Source organism: Lentinus tigrinus (assembly GCF_003813185.1).
Source record: "Lentinus tigrinus ALCF2SS1-7 unplaced genomic scaffold L226scaffold_2, whole genome shotgun sequence".
Lineage (NCBI taxonomy): Eukaryota > Fungi > Basidiomycota > Agaricomycetes > Polyporales > Polyporaceae > Lentinus > Lentinus tigrinus.
The window spans coordinates 1,837,931-1,851,996 of record NW_027137911.1 but is presented as its reverse complement, the minus strand read 5'-3'; the positions used below and the strand labels follow the sequence as shown (position 1 = coordinate 1,851,996).

Sequence of the window (14,066 nt, the reverse complement as noted above, 5' to 3'; positions counted from 1 at the left end):
CGGCTTACAGATCCCATCACAAAGTGACGATCATCGTCACACAATCTCATTAGGGCGCGTGACCTTCGAGGTCTCAGTCTCGGACACCGTGACGACGACGTACTCTGAGCTTTTCGGCACTCCGCACCATGTTCTTGCATACAATCTTCTTGGTGCTTGCTATACGACCGCAACCAAGTGTTTTCCACAGCGACCTCTTCTTATTCAGCAACTCGAAGTTTGCAAACAAACCACACTTATTCTGTGCGATTGGATTGATATCCCGGGCGCCGTGTGCCTGAGCCCAGGCCCTATCATCCTTTGAACCTGCGCGGACGTTCGGTTGGCGATGGAGGTCGACGCTACGGTTGAAGACGAGACGAGCTCGCGCAGCAAGCCTGTGAACGATGTGACGTCGCAGTTGGGTTCAGATGCCGACATCGACATTCACTTCAGCTCTGCGCTCCGAGCCTCACATTACTCTTTAGTCGAGTCATGTATGCCTATAGTGCAGTGTGCACTGCGAAACAAGTGAGGTTGGACCATTCGACGTTAGCGCGGTGGCGGCTACGTTCCCATAGGCGTGGGTTCCAGACACAGCAGCATTGCGTCACTGGGATGCAATCAGTCATTACAGGTTACTAGGTATCGGTAAGTACACTCCTCATGCCTACCCTCTTCGAAGGGGGTGCTCACTTATTGTAAACCAGTATCATGCAACTTAGGCCTTCGGTATTCATTCGGCGCGAGGTATTTCAACTACGAAACGATATACAATATACATACCGATCACAGCGGTGACGACATTACTAGAAGGCTTGTCGCCGCACTACCTCCCTCATGTCGCTACAGCGACTGTGTAGTAGAGGCGCGACGTCAGGTCAAGACAGCCCGGACGCGTCCATGGAACGATGCGTGCTCAGCTCGAAGGATGAATCACGCTTGCGCAGCTCTGTATCCAGATCACCCGGTAATGTCCCACGAATCACAGGCTAACTCCGGTGTGTCTATCTTCTAGTGTGTGACTTTCTCCTCCTTGCAGCGTATATACCACGGCCCCGCCTGCGCACCATATAACCCGGAGCAACGACACTTGGCGCAGTCAGAGACTTTCCCTTCGTCTCTCGGTGGCGACAACAGACTGCAGCGACACCCGTGCCAAGAGGCGCGCAGTCGCCCGCTATCATCCGTCGTGCGAACAACCGGCGGCGGTCTCTCTCAGAAGCCTTCGACTAAGGAAAGAAGGTCGAACATTGTCCTATCGAGCTCCAAGCCAAGACCTGGAATGAGGACAACGCGTCAAATATCGGCATGATGTCAGATTGTGAGTTCTCAGATTTGCAACCGGCGACGGCTGCGCATGTTCGAGAAGCGTATTCCAGTGAAAGCCAAGACTTACAGGCGACGACACCATGAAACACAAGCCAAGAAGGCGCGTTCGTGCCGTCATATTAAGATGGACAAGGCAAATCTACGGGCGATCCGCTGCGTACCGATAGCGCGTAGAGGGCAAAGAAGTGCGATAGGCGCCGATAACGGATGACGGAGCAGCGATGGGTGCTCGAGCCGGAGAATACACAGGAGTCGGTTCGTCCGACAGAATGCCTGCACGAGGATGACCATACATCTCGAGAAGGGTTAAGTTTCAAATTTCACACACACTTGTCTTGTCTCTTCCCACCGTATCCAGTCGCGCGTTACCTTGCAGGAGCTATAAAGCTCAATCAAAATGCGGCTCGGCTCGTCAGACATCCTCTGCACCTCGGTTGTTCTCCCCCTGACAAGTCTCTTCACGAGCTCGAGTCGCTTCTCACCATGCCGTCCGCTGGGTATCTCATCTACTCGGGCATAATGCCTTTGATCAAGACGTACGCCTCTTTCTCCCCGTGATGACTCTCCTGAAGACATGTTGCTCACGACAGCCTTGTAGTTTCATCACAATCATTGCGGGATTCGTGCTGTCCAGGTTGGGCCTTTTCCCTAAGGCAGCCGCGCGGGGCGCCTCACAGGTCACGATGGAATTGGCCCTACCAGCCCTCATCTTCTCAAGCGTCGTCCCGGCATTTACACCGGAGAACATCAAGGCTCTGGGTCCGCTGTTCCTCACCGCGTTCACTTACCAGGCGATAGGATTTTCCTTCGGCTATCTCATCCGTGAGATTTGCTATGTCCCCCGCAACTTCTGGCAGGGCATCGTCGTCTTGACCGGCATGAGTAATTGGGGCAACCTGCGTGAGTATTCTCAGTTTAATCTGAGTTGTCACCCGGACTCACTGTTGTCCCCTCCAGCGAATGCGGTCGTACTCTCGATCACCAAGCAGCCTCCCTTCAACCCGGACACCGACCAAGCGTGTACGTGCGAACACGCTTTCATTTGACTTAGAGTTCAGACTGAAATAACTGCGTGCGTGTAGTGGGCGTGTCGTACGTCTCCATCTTCATCGTGGCGTACCACATTGTGTTCTGGATGCTCGGCGCCGCGCATTCTTTGTCATGGGACTTCCGTGACGGCGTGCCGCAGGGGGAGGCAGCCGAGCGCCGCGTCTCCTGGAAGGAGAAGCCCATCGGCCGCTTCATCGCCACGAGAATTCTCCATGAGCAGGTACCGGACTCTTTTGCGCTCCCGAAGCCTACTGCCGAGCCCAAGGACGAGGAGGCACAGTCCTATCGCGACGAAAAGGACGAGAGCTTGAAGGTGCAAGACTCTGATACGATGGCCGTCCAGGAGCTCGCGTCGCAGACTCCCGAGCACTCCGACGACATCAACAGGGAGTCAAACCCCGACCCCGACGTACAGCTCGCCCGGCGGACGTCTCGGGTGTCCACAGTCCCAACACCAGCGACGCACCTCGCCGCGAGTACGCCGTCCAACGCGCAAGGTGTCCCGCCTGTCCCGCCTCCGACCCCAGCGCTGTCCCTCCGCAACGTCGACACGCAGAGCATAGCGCAGCGCAGTGCGACACTCAACACGCCGACGCTCCCACAGAAGATCGTGCGCGTGTTCCGCCCGCTAGCGGCAGTATGCACCCCGGTCACCTGCACGCTGGCAGTTGCCCTCCCGATCGCCCTCATCGACCCGCTGAAGGCGCTGTTCATCGACATATCCGCTACCGGGGGCCCCAAGTTCACCGGCCCAGATGGCCGTCCGCCTCTTGCGTTCCTTATTGACACCGGTGAGTTCTCGCTCCTTGGCATCGTAGCCGTGAGCTGTCGCTGACGCAAGGCTGTAGGCTCATTCATTGGTGGAATCACGATCCCGCTCGCGCTGATCTTGCTTGGCGCGAACTTTGCCCAGCTGAAGATGCCTCGGCCACTCTCGCGGCTCCCGATCGTGGCGATGATCCTGACCACGGCAGTGAAGATGGTTCTGCTGCCTGTCATCGGTATATTCATCGTACAGGCGATGACGAACTCTGGCTTCGTCGATCGCAAGGAGATCACGCTGCGCTTCGTGTTGATGTTCCTTAGCGGGACGCCTACGGCCGTAAAGTGCGTGCTCTCTCATTCATCCTGATCATGCATTGGTGGGGTCTGACGAATACAAATATCACTAGTCAACTCATCGTGGCGTCGCTGTATGCCCCAGATGGTCAGGTGAACAATCTTGCGGTGAGTCTATCGAGCGTATTGAGTGCACTGCGTCTCCGTTGCTGAACGACACCTGTCGATAGGCGTTCTTGTTGGTGCAATGTGAGTCTGTTCATGTATTTTTGCAGCACCGTCACTCTGGTACTGACACTATCGACCTTCCAGACGTCTTCATGTTCTTTTCGTCATCGTACGTACCTCTTGCAAACGTTCATCTAGTGAATCCTTCTTCTGACCTCATTGCTACTCAACAGGGCACTCACCGCGGTCGCTCTGCTCCTGCTTTAACCATCACGCGCCACTTCACGTGTGAATGTGTTCTCATGTCTTCTCTCCGAATTGTTTGAGCTAGCTTTCACGAGACCGTCACGAAGTATTCACGAAAACCCTCTGCACCATTACAATCGCTGTCAGATAGATCCTAGACTACCCTCCTCGGGCTCGTGTATCAATAGATGCTTTTCTTGCTTTCAGTGCTCACCTTCCGTCACATGCCTAGGTCCTATCCTATTGCGTCTCGACGGCGTTTCGGAGGAAGAGTAGACGCTCTTATCGGACGAAACGGAGCAGCCACGGAAGGCCCGGGCCGGAGCGCCGTAGGAACGAGAAGCCTTTGGCGGCAGGAGGGCCTAGACGAGGACCACGATGGAGGTTATGTTTTACGCACTTCTCTTGTCTCTTCTGAGTCGTATCACCGTACCGTTCCGCGCTGTAGCCCTTCCCGAGCTATAAGCTCAACAAAAGGAGCTCAAACACACTTCCTTCTGTCTGTCGTTCACTGCTCACGACTATTCACGATATCGAGTCACTTATCGCCATGCCGTCCGCCGGATTCCTGATATACTCGGGCGCAATGCCCCTCGTCAAGACGTATGTTCCGTCTGTCACGTCATGTTCACTGCTGACTGAGGTCTCGCAGGTTCCTCACGATCATTGCGGGCTATGTGGTGTCGAGGATGGGTTATTTCCCCAAGGCGGCCGCGCGTGGCGCGTCCCAAGTAACGATGAACGTAGCCCTGCCAGCACTGATCTTTGCGAACGTTGTGCCAGCATTCACACCAGACAACGTCAAGGCTTTGGGTCCGCTCTTCTTGACCGCGTTCACCTATCAGGCGATTGGATTCCTCTCCGGTTACATCATTCGCGAGATTTGCTATGTCCCCCGCAACTTCTGGCAAGGTATCATTGTTATGACTGGCATGAGCAACTGGGGAAATTTGCGTCAGTGCCGCCTAGCTCTACTCTGGATGCGCTCCCAAACTCACGGTTGTCTCCTTCTCCAGCTACCGCGGTCGTGCTCTCGATCACCCAGCAGGCCCCCTTCGACCCCGCCACGGACGAGGCGCGTACGTGCCCATTCACGAAATTTTGACATAAGGTTGAGACTGACAGGTTATAATTAGTGGGCGTGTCTTACGTCTCGATCTTCATCGTCGCCTATCACATCGTGTTCTGGATGCTCGGCGCGGCCCACTCTCTGTCATGGGACTACCGTCCCGGCGTCCCGCAGGGAGAAGCCGCCGAGCGCCGTGTCTCCTGGAAGGAGAAGCCTATTGGTGGCTTCATCGCCCGGCGCATCCTCCGCCAGGACGTGCCTGACTCCTTCGCGCTCCCGCAGCATAGTCCGAAGCTCAAGGACGAGGAGGCAACTTCATTTCGGGACGAGAAGTCAGAATACTCCGACGTTCCTGTCCAAGTGCCGCACTCCCTCCAGCACTCGGAAGTCGACACAGAGCCGAATCTTGACCCCGACGTCCAGCTTGCCCGCAGAACGTCCCGTCTCTCCACCGTCCCTGCACCAGCACCTCATTTCGCACCGCCGGCCGGTCAGGATGTTCCTCCTGTCCCCCCTCCCACCCCAGCGCTGTCTCTTCGCAACGTTGACACGCAGAGTATAGCGCAGCGCAGCGCCACGCTCAACACGCCGACCTTTCCGCAGAAGATTGTACGAGTGTTTCGCCCACTGTCGGCGCTGATCACCCCGGTCACTTGCACCCTCGCAATTGCCCTCCCCATTGCGCTCGTCAACCCGCTCAAAGCTCTCTTTGTCGACGTATCCGCTACTGGGGGCCCCCACTTCACGGGTCCCGATGGCCGTCCACCTTTGGCGTTCCTCATCGATACTGGTGCGTTCCTCCTCCGCATGACAAGTATACTTTTCTCACCTGTCGACGTCACAGCCTCATTCCTGGGCGGGATCAATGTTCCTCTGTCCTTGATCCTGCTCGGGGCTAACTTCGCACAGCTTAAGATGCCCCACCCGCTCTCGCGCCTTCCTATCATGGCGATGATTCTCACCACGGCGTTGAAGATGGTGGTACTGCCAGTCATCGGGGTTCTTCTCGTCGAGGCCATGACGAACTCGGGCTTCGTGGACCGGAAATCCATTGCGGAGCGCTTTGTCATGATGTTCCTGAGCGGAACCCCCACCGCTGTCAAGTAAGTCCGTCCGGACGTCATTGTGAACTTCGTAGGACTGACGGGCATGGGATGCCATAGCCAACTCATCGTCTCGTTGCTGTACTCGCCGGATGGCCAGGTGGATACGCTCTCGGTGAGTCTGGCTGTCTTCTAGCACCACGGACCTTATGCTCATCAGCCATGTTCGAAAGGCTTTCTTGCTGGTTCAATGTGAGCATGCTCTCTTACTTCACCTCTCTGCCCGAGATAGTGACACGTGAGATACTGACGTCATTCGCCATAGACATCTTCATGTTCTTCTCATCCTCGTAGGTGTCATGCAGATATTGCGCCCTGACTCATCGTCGCTGACTCTCCGCTTCCCACCAGGGCACTGACCGCCGTTGCTTTGCTCTTGCTCTAAATGCGTCCTTTCCTCTCTTTCCTCATAGACTACGGATATACGGACATTATGACCCTTCCCTGGAAAACGCGGCCTGCGCTACAGCTAGAAGTTCCTGGATGGCAGACGTGATCAATGTGATGACTTCCCATCACGAGAGTCCACGCCATAGTAGACGTCGCTCACGATTCCTACACTATACCTAGACTACCCTACTTGCTCTGTATCAATAGATGTAGTATCCTGGAAACCCGATCCGCTACTTCCGGACCCATCTCCAATTGGGCAGGTTGAGCACTGCATATCTGCATGTCTTGCGGCCCGGCGGTGGTAAAAGTCCGAACTTCGAAAGGCGGCTTTGAGCGTGAGACCGTGTTTGCGTATCACAATCTGAGGCAGTGCACAACGCTAGCAGAACATGGCGGAGCGTCAACGCAACGAATAAATAGGCGGCGACGTGGGCATGGTACGCCGCGTCCGCCCTGCACGTCTTATCCGCACCTTATGAACATGTTGGTGTTCGCGGCGGAGGTGTTGAACACCACGCAGCGATTCTGGAGCTCCGATGTTCCGTCCTGGTAGGTCACGATCATCGTATCGCAGCGTTTCTGATACTTACGTCGACGCTAGGGTTCCAAACACCACCCTGGCCCTGCCGGCGGGTGCAGCAACTGTGTCGCTGTTTGTTCTGCTCACGCGGATTGTCATGCACTTCGCGCAGCCCATACGCGCAAAGCTTGCTGGATACGAAACGCCTCGGGATTATCCGGCGAAAACCGAACGCACACCCGCCTCCCGCGAGAGGCGCGCTCTTTTGAAGTTCCAGCTCTCCCGCCTGACACTTTGTGCCTTGTTGTTGGTCCTTTCTGTGGTGACCGCAGTCACTGGTAAAGCAGAAGACGAGGCTCTCCTGCTGGATCTCAGCCTCATTGGCGTATACGTACGTGGCAATCACCGCCGTTGCCCGTCACAAGTTGCGGGACTCACCCCACTGGCTCATTTCAGGTATATACAACTGGGATCTCGCTTGCATCTGTTATCCTCCACGATCCTCTCAACGCGTCCCTGGAAGTACACGTGACTCTCGTATCGCTGACTGTCTGGAGTGTCTTCGCGTATCGTGACATCTGGCCTCTGGCGACGTACCATCTAGTTCCTGAGGATGCCTCAGAAGGATGGATCCTTTGGCTCAAGGTCTCCGCGCTTACCCTCGTAGGGGTCGTCATTCCTTTGGTCACACCGCGGCGACGCGTCCTCATTGGCAAAGAAGTGCGTACGTTCGTTGAACTATGGGGCACCCTTCTAACTTATTGATTTGTTGTCCAAGGAGGGCGAACCAAACCCTGAGCAGACAGCGTCTCCCTTGTCTTTGGTGACATATGGGTTCATGGAGAAGTTTGTCTGGGACTCATCAAAGATGGCACACTGCCCGTTCGACAAGCTGCCGCCGCTAGCCGACTACGACCGTATCGACTACTTGGTCGAGGGTAGCTTCCAAGTGCGTATTCACTAGGGCTTAATCTTCAACCGCAAGAGCGATGCGCTGATGTATCACGGCCGACAGATCTTAGACCCATTCGTCTCGAAGACGCCAAAAGGCTTGCTTTCCGGCATACTCTACGTCTTCCGTATGTCTAGATCTTATGCGAAGCTCTGCCTGTTTTTTAACTGGGTGAAAAAGGGTGGGATTACTTGTCGATCTCAACAGCCTACATGATCCGGGTAGGCATCGATACGCTCGTCGTAGGCTATGACATACATTCAACATTTATTAGTTTGCGGCCAGGTTCTCGAGCCCCATCGGCATATATCAGCTGCTTAAGTACGCCTATCGTTCACTCTGTTCAGTTCTCTGATCGCTCACAACGAATTAGATACATGGAGACAGGCGGTGCAGGCGCGACGATCCGGCCATGGGTGTGGATCATATGGCTCTCGTTGGGCCCGTTGATCAGTCAAGGGGCGTTCTCCTTCTATCAGTTCCTCGCCGTACGTGCAAGATAGATTTCAGTGGGTCTGAACTCCAGTGCTAACACGTGTGTGGCCCCTCTAGGCAAGAGTCTGGGTGCAGGCTGCGGCGATGCTCACGCAATTGGTTTACAACCACGCTTTGCGAGTTCGTGTGAAGGCGGATGTAGACTCTGGCCAGACAGAGGGGCCTCCAAAAGGTAGCAAGAATCTCAGCGGAAAGCTCTTCACCCTCGCCACCAGCGATGTCGCAAACCTCTTGGAAGGAAGGGAGTTCTTGCAGATCTGTACGTCCTGCCATACCTGCACACACTTGGCACTGAATCGGTTCTGCAGTATTCGCACCGTTCTGGATTCTCGCCTGCATATACTTCCTCTACGCCTTACTTGGTTGGAGGTGCGTCTTCTCTGTTGGCACTACTGTGCGGGTCTGACCGGCGGGAACATAGCGCGTTCGTCGGTTTGGGAGTCATGATTTGCTTATGGCCTGTCCCTGGATACTTCCTCGCGTGGATGCAAAAGATTCAGAGGGAGAGAATGAAGATGGTGAGTCTGGTCAATCGATCCTCTCGCTGAGCTAACACGCTCTCGCAGACGGACGCGCGCGTTCAGGAAATTTCGGAAAGTACGCTACTCGAGCACTCTACGTCCCGAACCACACTTGACGCAGCTTTCAGCTGTCACCGTCATACGGATGATTAAGATGTTCGCCTGGGAAGAACGCACTGCCAACAAGATCGATGTCAAGCGTCAGAATGAACTCAAGAGGATAGTCAGCTTCAAGATTGCACAGGTACTCGGCGCCAATGTGCAGTACGTTCATTGGTTCTGCTTCGTTGTCCTGCACTGCATGACTTTAAACCCACAGCTACATTATCCCCCTTATCGTCATGATCTCCACTTTCTTCACTTACGTGAGTCCCCGATTCTCCCAAAGCTTGCAGATGTTGACTTGTCACTTCGTAGACGGCAATCATGAAGAAGGAGCTTACGGGCGAGTGATGGTGGTGTGTTTTGTGGGTGATATGAGTGACTGACTCTCTAATAGCGTCTCGGGTGTACTCGGTGGTATCTGGTAAGTTGAACGACCCCAGACTCACCCGAAAGCGGACTAACGCTCTACAGTCTTCAGTGCTTTGCGCGTAAACATGGCCGCATGCATGCGTCTCTTCCCCCTGATGGTACAAGGTACGTACGAACTACTCAAATGTCAGAAACCTCAGGACTGAATACCTTCGACTTCATATAGCGAAGGTCTCTCTGGACCGACTCTCGGAATTCTTACAGCAGGTATGGCCATTGACGATCATGTAAGTTCAGCACTGAAGTATTATTGTTATAGACGGAATTGACAGACGAGTATGCTTCCGGTACCCGAGTCGCAACTCGGGAAGACGTCATCGGCATCCGCGCCACCACGTTTGCCTGGTCTAATGAGAATCATGAGTCCTCGGCTGCAACAACGACCAGTGCGTTCAAATTACGGATCGACGAGCTCATGTTTGAGCAAGGGAGTGTCAACCTGGTCGTCGGGCCGACTGGATCAGGCAAGACCGCCCTGTTGTTGGCATTGCTTGGTATGTACACAACCATGCCTCCCGTTGTCGTCGTCTCACTTATGTATGTGTCTAGGGGAGATGCATGCGATCCCGGAGGGAACTGAGTCGTACATCGGCTTGCCGCGCTCGAGAGGAGTTGCCTATGTGCCCCAAGAGTCTTGGATACTGAGCGACACCATCAAGGTACGTGTTCCTGTGTACCGTATGTACTGGCCGAGGCATCTCAACGTCCATGTACAGGCGAATATTCTCTTTGGTAGTCCCTACGATGAAGCACGCTATCAGCAAGGTACTCGGCACCTGTCATATTGAGTCGCAGGAGCCGTACTGATGATGATTGGAAGTCCTCTATCAATGCGCGCTAGAGCATGATCTCAGCTTGTTCGACTACGGCGACGAGACTGAAGTTGGTGAACGAGGTCTAACGCTGAGGTATGTTACTCCGGGATGATTATGCCGACCTCCGGTGGGAATGCTGACGTCTATCGTACAGTGGTGGCCAGAAGGTAGTACTCGCGATTCGCGAACGGAGCACACGACTCAATCTTCTTCGCTCAGGCCCGTGTTTCGCTTGCCAGGGCAGTCTACTCTTCTGCAGAGACCCTGCTTCTAGACGACGTGAGAGTCCAGCTATAACGACGATTCAGCTACATGGCATTGAACCTTCCTCCAGATATTCGCTGCACTGGATGTACACACTGCACGATGGATCGTTGAGAAGTGTCTCAAGGGTGAATTGCTCCGCGGGCGCACCGTGATCTTGGTCGTGCGTAATAGACGAAACTCTCGCGATGTGCGAAACTCACCGATTCACAGACCCACAATGTCGCTGTCGTTGAGGGCATCGCTTCCTACGTTGTATCGCTAGGTCAAGACGGGAGGATCGCTAACCAGGGCCAATGGTCTCGCGTGCTTCAGGAGAACGCCGCCCTTTCGAAGGAGCTTGACGTCGGCCGAGAGGAATTCGCAGTGGAGATCGAAGACGCTAGTGTGTTCGCTGACACGGGATCCAAGAAGCCTGCGAGCAATGGACAAGGGAAGTTGGTGGCACCAGAAGAGATCTCACAGGGCCACATCAGCCGGACTACAGGTGCTAAAATCCGTCCTCGTGTTGCACGTCGGTACTAACGTACATACAGTGAACGCCTACTTCTCTGACCTGGGTGGCCGCCACCCCTTCGTATTCTGGAGCACAGTCATCGTCGGCCTCCTGATCTGTTATTTCTTCAATGTCGCGCAAACATATTGGCTGGGCCACTGGGCACAACAGTACGAGGACACCGAGCAATCAAAGGTGTCGATTCCTTTGTGAGTGATGTGCCCATAATATCGCAGAACCTCTCTCACTCGCCATGCAGTTACCTTGGCATGTACGCTGGAATCATTGCTCTGGACTACACTTTCCGCTGGTCGAGCTTCATCATCTATCTCTTTGGTATGATGAGGGCCTGTCGAAAGATACACAACTCTCTGATTGCATCCGTCCTCCACGCGACATTGAGGTAATATGTCCCGTGATAATCACTGTTGCGACGAGTTAAGGAATTGCATCACAGGTGGCTGGACACGACCCCTACCTCTCGCATTATTGCTCGCTGCACTCAAGACATACAGACGAGTGCGCACTTCCCTGAGATTCATTATTGCGCTCGTTCAATTCTGCTCACGATGTCTCGCAGTCGATGGACCGCTGTCAGCCACTATCTACAATTTGTATGAAACGACCGCGGCAATCCTGATGAGCCTTGCCGGGATTGTCTGGGTCGCGCCCATCTTTTCCGCGATGGGAATCATATCGGCCACTCTCGGTGGCTGGTGGGGACAAGTATATCTCAAGGCACAATTGCCGGTCAAGCGGGAGATGAGCAACACTCGCGCGCCCATCCTCGGGCACCTCGGCGCAACCTTGACTGGACTTGGTCAGTGGCCAACGAATATTTACTGAAGCGGATGCTGACCTACGTGCAGTCACAATCCGGGCATATGGCGCACAAGAGCGCTTTATCCAAGAGTCCTACCTGAAGCTCGATAACTACACCCGTGCCACACGCACTTTCTACACCCTCAACAGGTCCTGCCGTCTCGACTTACTTCAGGATTGTGCGCTGACGTAACGCTTAGGTGGATCGCCGTACGCCTTGAGTTGCTGTCTACTTTGTTTGCGGCATCTGTTGCTACCTACCTCGTATACGGCGCTGGTGGAAAAGCGGCCACGACGGGATTCGCTCTGGTCGAGACCGGTATGTTGAGATTTTGACTTCAGCTGAATATAACCTGACCGATTTGGGGAATTAGTTGGGTTCAGTGGTTTGATACTCACGTGGGTTCGTCTCTTCAACGAGGTCGAAGTTCACAGTACGTCCCATGACACGCATCGCTGCTCCCCATACTGATCAGGTCACAAAATATCTTGCACAGGCAACAGGTATTCCCTCAAAGGTCGTATGCCGGATGTCATTCTGATCGTTTTCACAGTCTTGAACGGGTGGAGCAGTATCTGCACATCGAACACGAGCCGGCCCCTACCCCTGCTGGAACACCTCCCGCATATTGGCCTGCCAGCGGTAATTTGCAGGTGGAAAAACTCTCCGCTCGCTACTCAGCGGTACGTAGACATCATGACTGCGGTGTCCTTTCACGTCTCATCGTCTTGCAGGACGGGCCTCGGGTCCTCCATGACATCTCCTTCGAGGTGAAATCTGGCGAACGTGTCGGGATCGGTGAGTGGCCCAATTATCAACATCGTCGAACTCTGATCGCAAACCGTTGCTTACCTACTACCAGTCGGGCGCACCGGCAGCGGGAAGGTAAGATACACGCGATTTCAGATTGCAAGAACGAGCCCATTCTAACGCACTGTACAGAGCTCGCTGGCCCTCTCGCTCTTGCGTCTGATCCTCACTGAGGGCCAAGTGTACTACGACGGGATTTTGACTAACTCCATCAATCTGGATGCACTCCGGTCGAAGCTTACGATCATTCCTCAGTCGGTCAGTCTTGAGGCTCACACCATAGGGGGACTAGTCATTGACTACCATGCCTAGCCTGAACTCCTGAGCGGCACTCTGCGCCAGAATCTTGACCCATTCTCCGAGTTCGACGACGCAGTGCTGAACGATGCTCTCCGCACGTCCGGGCTCTTCTCGCTCCAGAGCCAAGAAGGCGAAGCTCGCATCACGCTCGACTCTCAGATCTCCAGCGGTGGAAGCAACTTGTCCGTCGGACAGCGGCAGATCCTGGCCCTCGCAAGAGCGATTGCTCGGCAGAGCAAGCTACTCATCCTCGACGAGGCTACTTCGGCGATCGGTATGTGGTAGTCAACATCTCCTAAGCTACTAGTCACGATTGACAGCGAGTAGACTATGAGACAGACACTGTCATACAGCGATCCCTCCGGGAATCAGTGAGCAAGGATACGACAGTGCTCACCATCGCACACCGTCTGCAGACGATCATGGACGCTGACAAAATTGTGAGTGTCATGTGCTCGCGGAGAGGGCTGTTGATGGACAGTAACTAACAATCTGGATTGCATGCAGCTGGTCTTGGATTCCGGGCACGTTGTAAGTGCATGTCATACACACCTTCCACACGCTGCTAACGGTATGCACTATGCGCAGGCCGAGTTCGGTTCTCCCGCCGAACTGCTCAAGAACAAAGACGGTATCTTCACCGCGCTGGTGGACGAGAGTGGGGATAGGGACGCGCTAAGGGCCATAGTCAAGGCCATGGACGCTTAGCTATTTCGTATGTATGTCAGAGTTAGTGGACTTGCCTCGAGGACATTGGGACATTTGCCTTTAGTATGTGACGAAAATTACAGTATACTGCATGGACATCAGCTTACCGGAGATATATAAAACTCATCCTACCTAGCCCCGATGGTTTTCAGCAGCAGTGCAATGGAAGTGTGCAAAAGCTCTTGGCGCAGGGTGGTGGTTACTGCGGTGGTGGCTAAGCGCCAAGCTTCAAGCGCCGAGCGCCCACTTTCGTTGACGGCTTCCCCTTAACCTTCACTGCACGTAGTTCTCCTCAAGCCATTTCTTCTTGTCATATACACACCTCTCGTTCTCAACATGCAGTCAGAGTCCAACCCTTGCAAGAAAGAGTTCAACCTCGGCGTGAAGGTGCGCCGGCGCCAACTAAACCCCTATGTTCCGTGCCCCTCG

General features: G+C 54.5%; 3 protein-coding genes across 3 annotated transcripts; all 3 read left to right on the top strand.

Moving 5' to 3' along the window:
• Positions 1-1,794: 1,794 nt before the first annotated feature.
• Positions 1,795-3,855, top strand: L226DRAFT_566124 (auxin efflux carrier; the record flags this gene model as incomplete). The annotated part of the gene is made up of 9 exons (XM_067683866.1): positions 1,795-1,847; positions 1,910-2,211; positions 2,269-2,331; positions 2,394-3,152; positions 3,210-3,468; positions 3,534-3,588; positions 3,651-3,669; positions 3,733-3,757; positions 3,822-3,855. The coding sequence occupies 9 exons, from the start codon at positions 1,795-1,797 to the stop codon at positions 3,853-3,855; spliced, it is 1,569 nt and encodes a 522-aa protein (XP_067541911.1).
• Positions 3,856-4,384: 529 nt separating this feature from the next.
• Positions 4,385-6,391, top strand: L226DRAFT_566123 (auxin efflux carrier; the record flags this gene model as incomplete). Its single annotated transcript, XM_067683865.1, has 9 exons — positions 4,385-4,437; positions 4,487-4,788; positions 4,851-4,913; positions 4,971-5,693; positions 5,748-6,006; positions 6,067-6,121; positions 6,180-6,198; positions 6,272-6,296; positions 6,358-6,391. The coding sequence occupies 9 exons, from the start codon at positions 4,385-4,387 to the stop codon at positions 6,389-6,391; spliced, it is 1,533 nt and encodes a 510-aa protein (XP_067541910.1).
• Positions 6,392-6,831: 440 nt separating this feature from the next.
• Positions 6,832-13,977, top strand: L226DRAFT_549942 (P-loop containing nucleoside triphosphate hydrolase protein). Its single transcript, XM_067682714.1, has 41 exons — positions 6,832-6,948; positions 7,001-7,310; positions 7,376-7,639; positions 7,698-7,868; positions 7,935-7,998; positions 8,052-8,092; positions 8,146-8,192; positions 8,245-8,359; positions 8,424-8,625; positions 8,675-8,735; positions 8,788-8,884; positions 8,933-8,963; positions 9,016-9,151; positions 9,207-9,252; positions 9,305-9,332; positions 9,387-9,413; positions 9,464-9,526; positions 9,588-9,628; positions 9,681-9,915; positions 9,971-10,080; positions 10,138-10,186; positions 10,242-10,329; positions 10,391-10,403; positions 10,456-10,515; positions 10,571-10,663; positions 10,714-10,987; positions 11,037-11,205; positions 11,256-11,399; positions 11,454-11,515; positions 11,577-11,816; positions 11,866-11,968; positions 12,019-12,137; positions 12,193-12,256; positions 12,370-12,502; positions 12,554-12,617; positions 12,682-12,704; positions 12,762-12,887; positions 12,942-13,203; positions 13,257-13,369; positions 13,437-13,460; positions 13,518-13,977. The coding sequence occupies exons 1-41, from the start codon at positions 6,875-6,877 to the stop codon at positions 13,635-13,637; spliced, it is 4,506 nt and encodes a 1,501-aa protein (XP_067541909.1). The 5' UTR covers positions 6,832-6,874; the 3' UTR covers positions 13,638-13,977.
• The last annotated feature ends 89 nt before the right edge of the window (positions 13,978-14,066 follow it).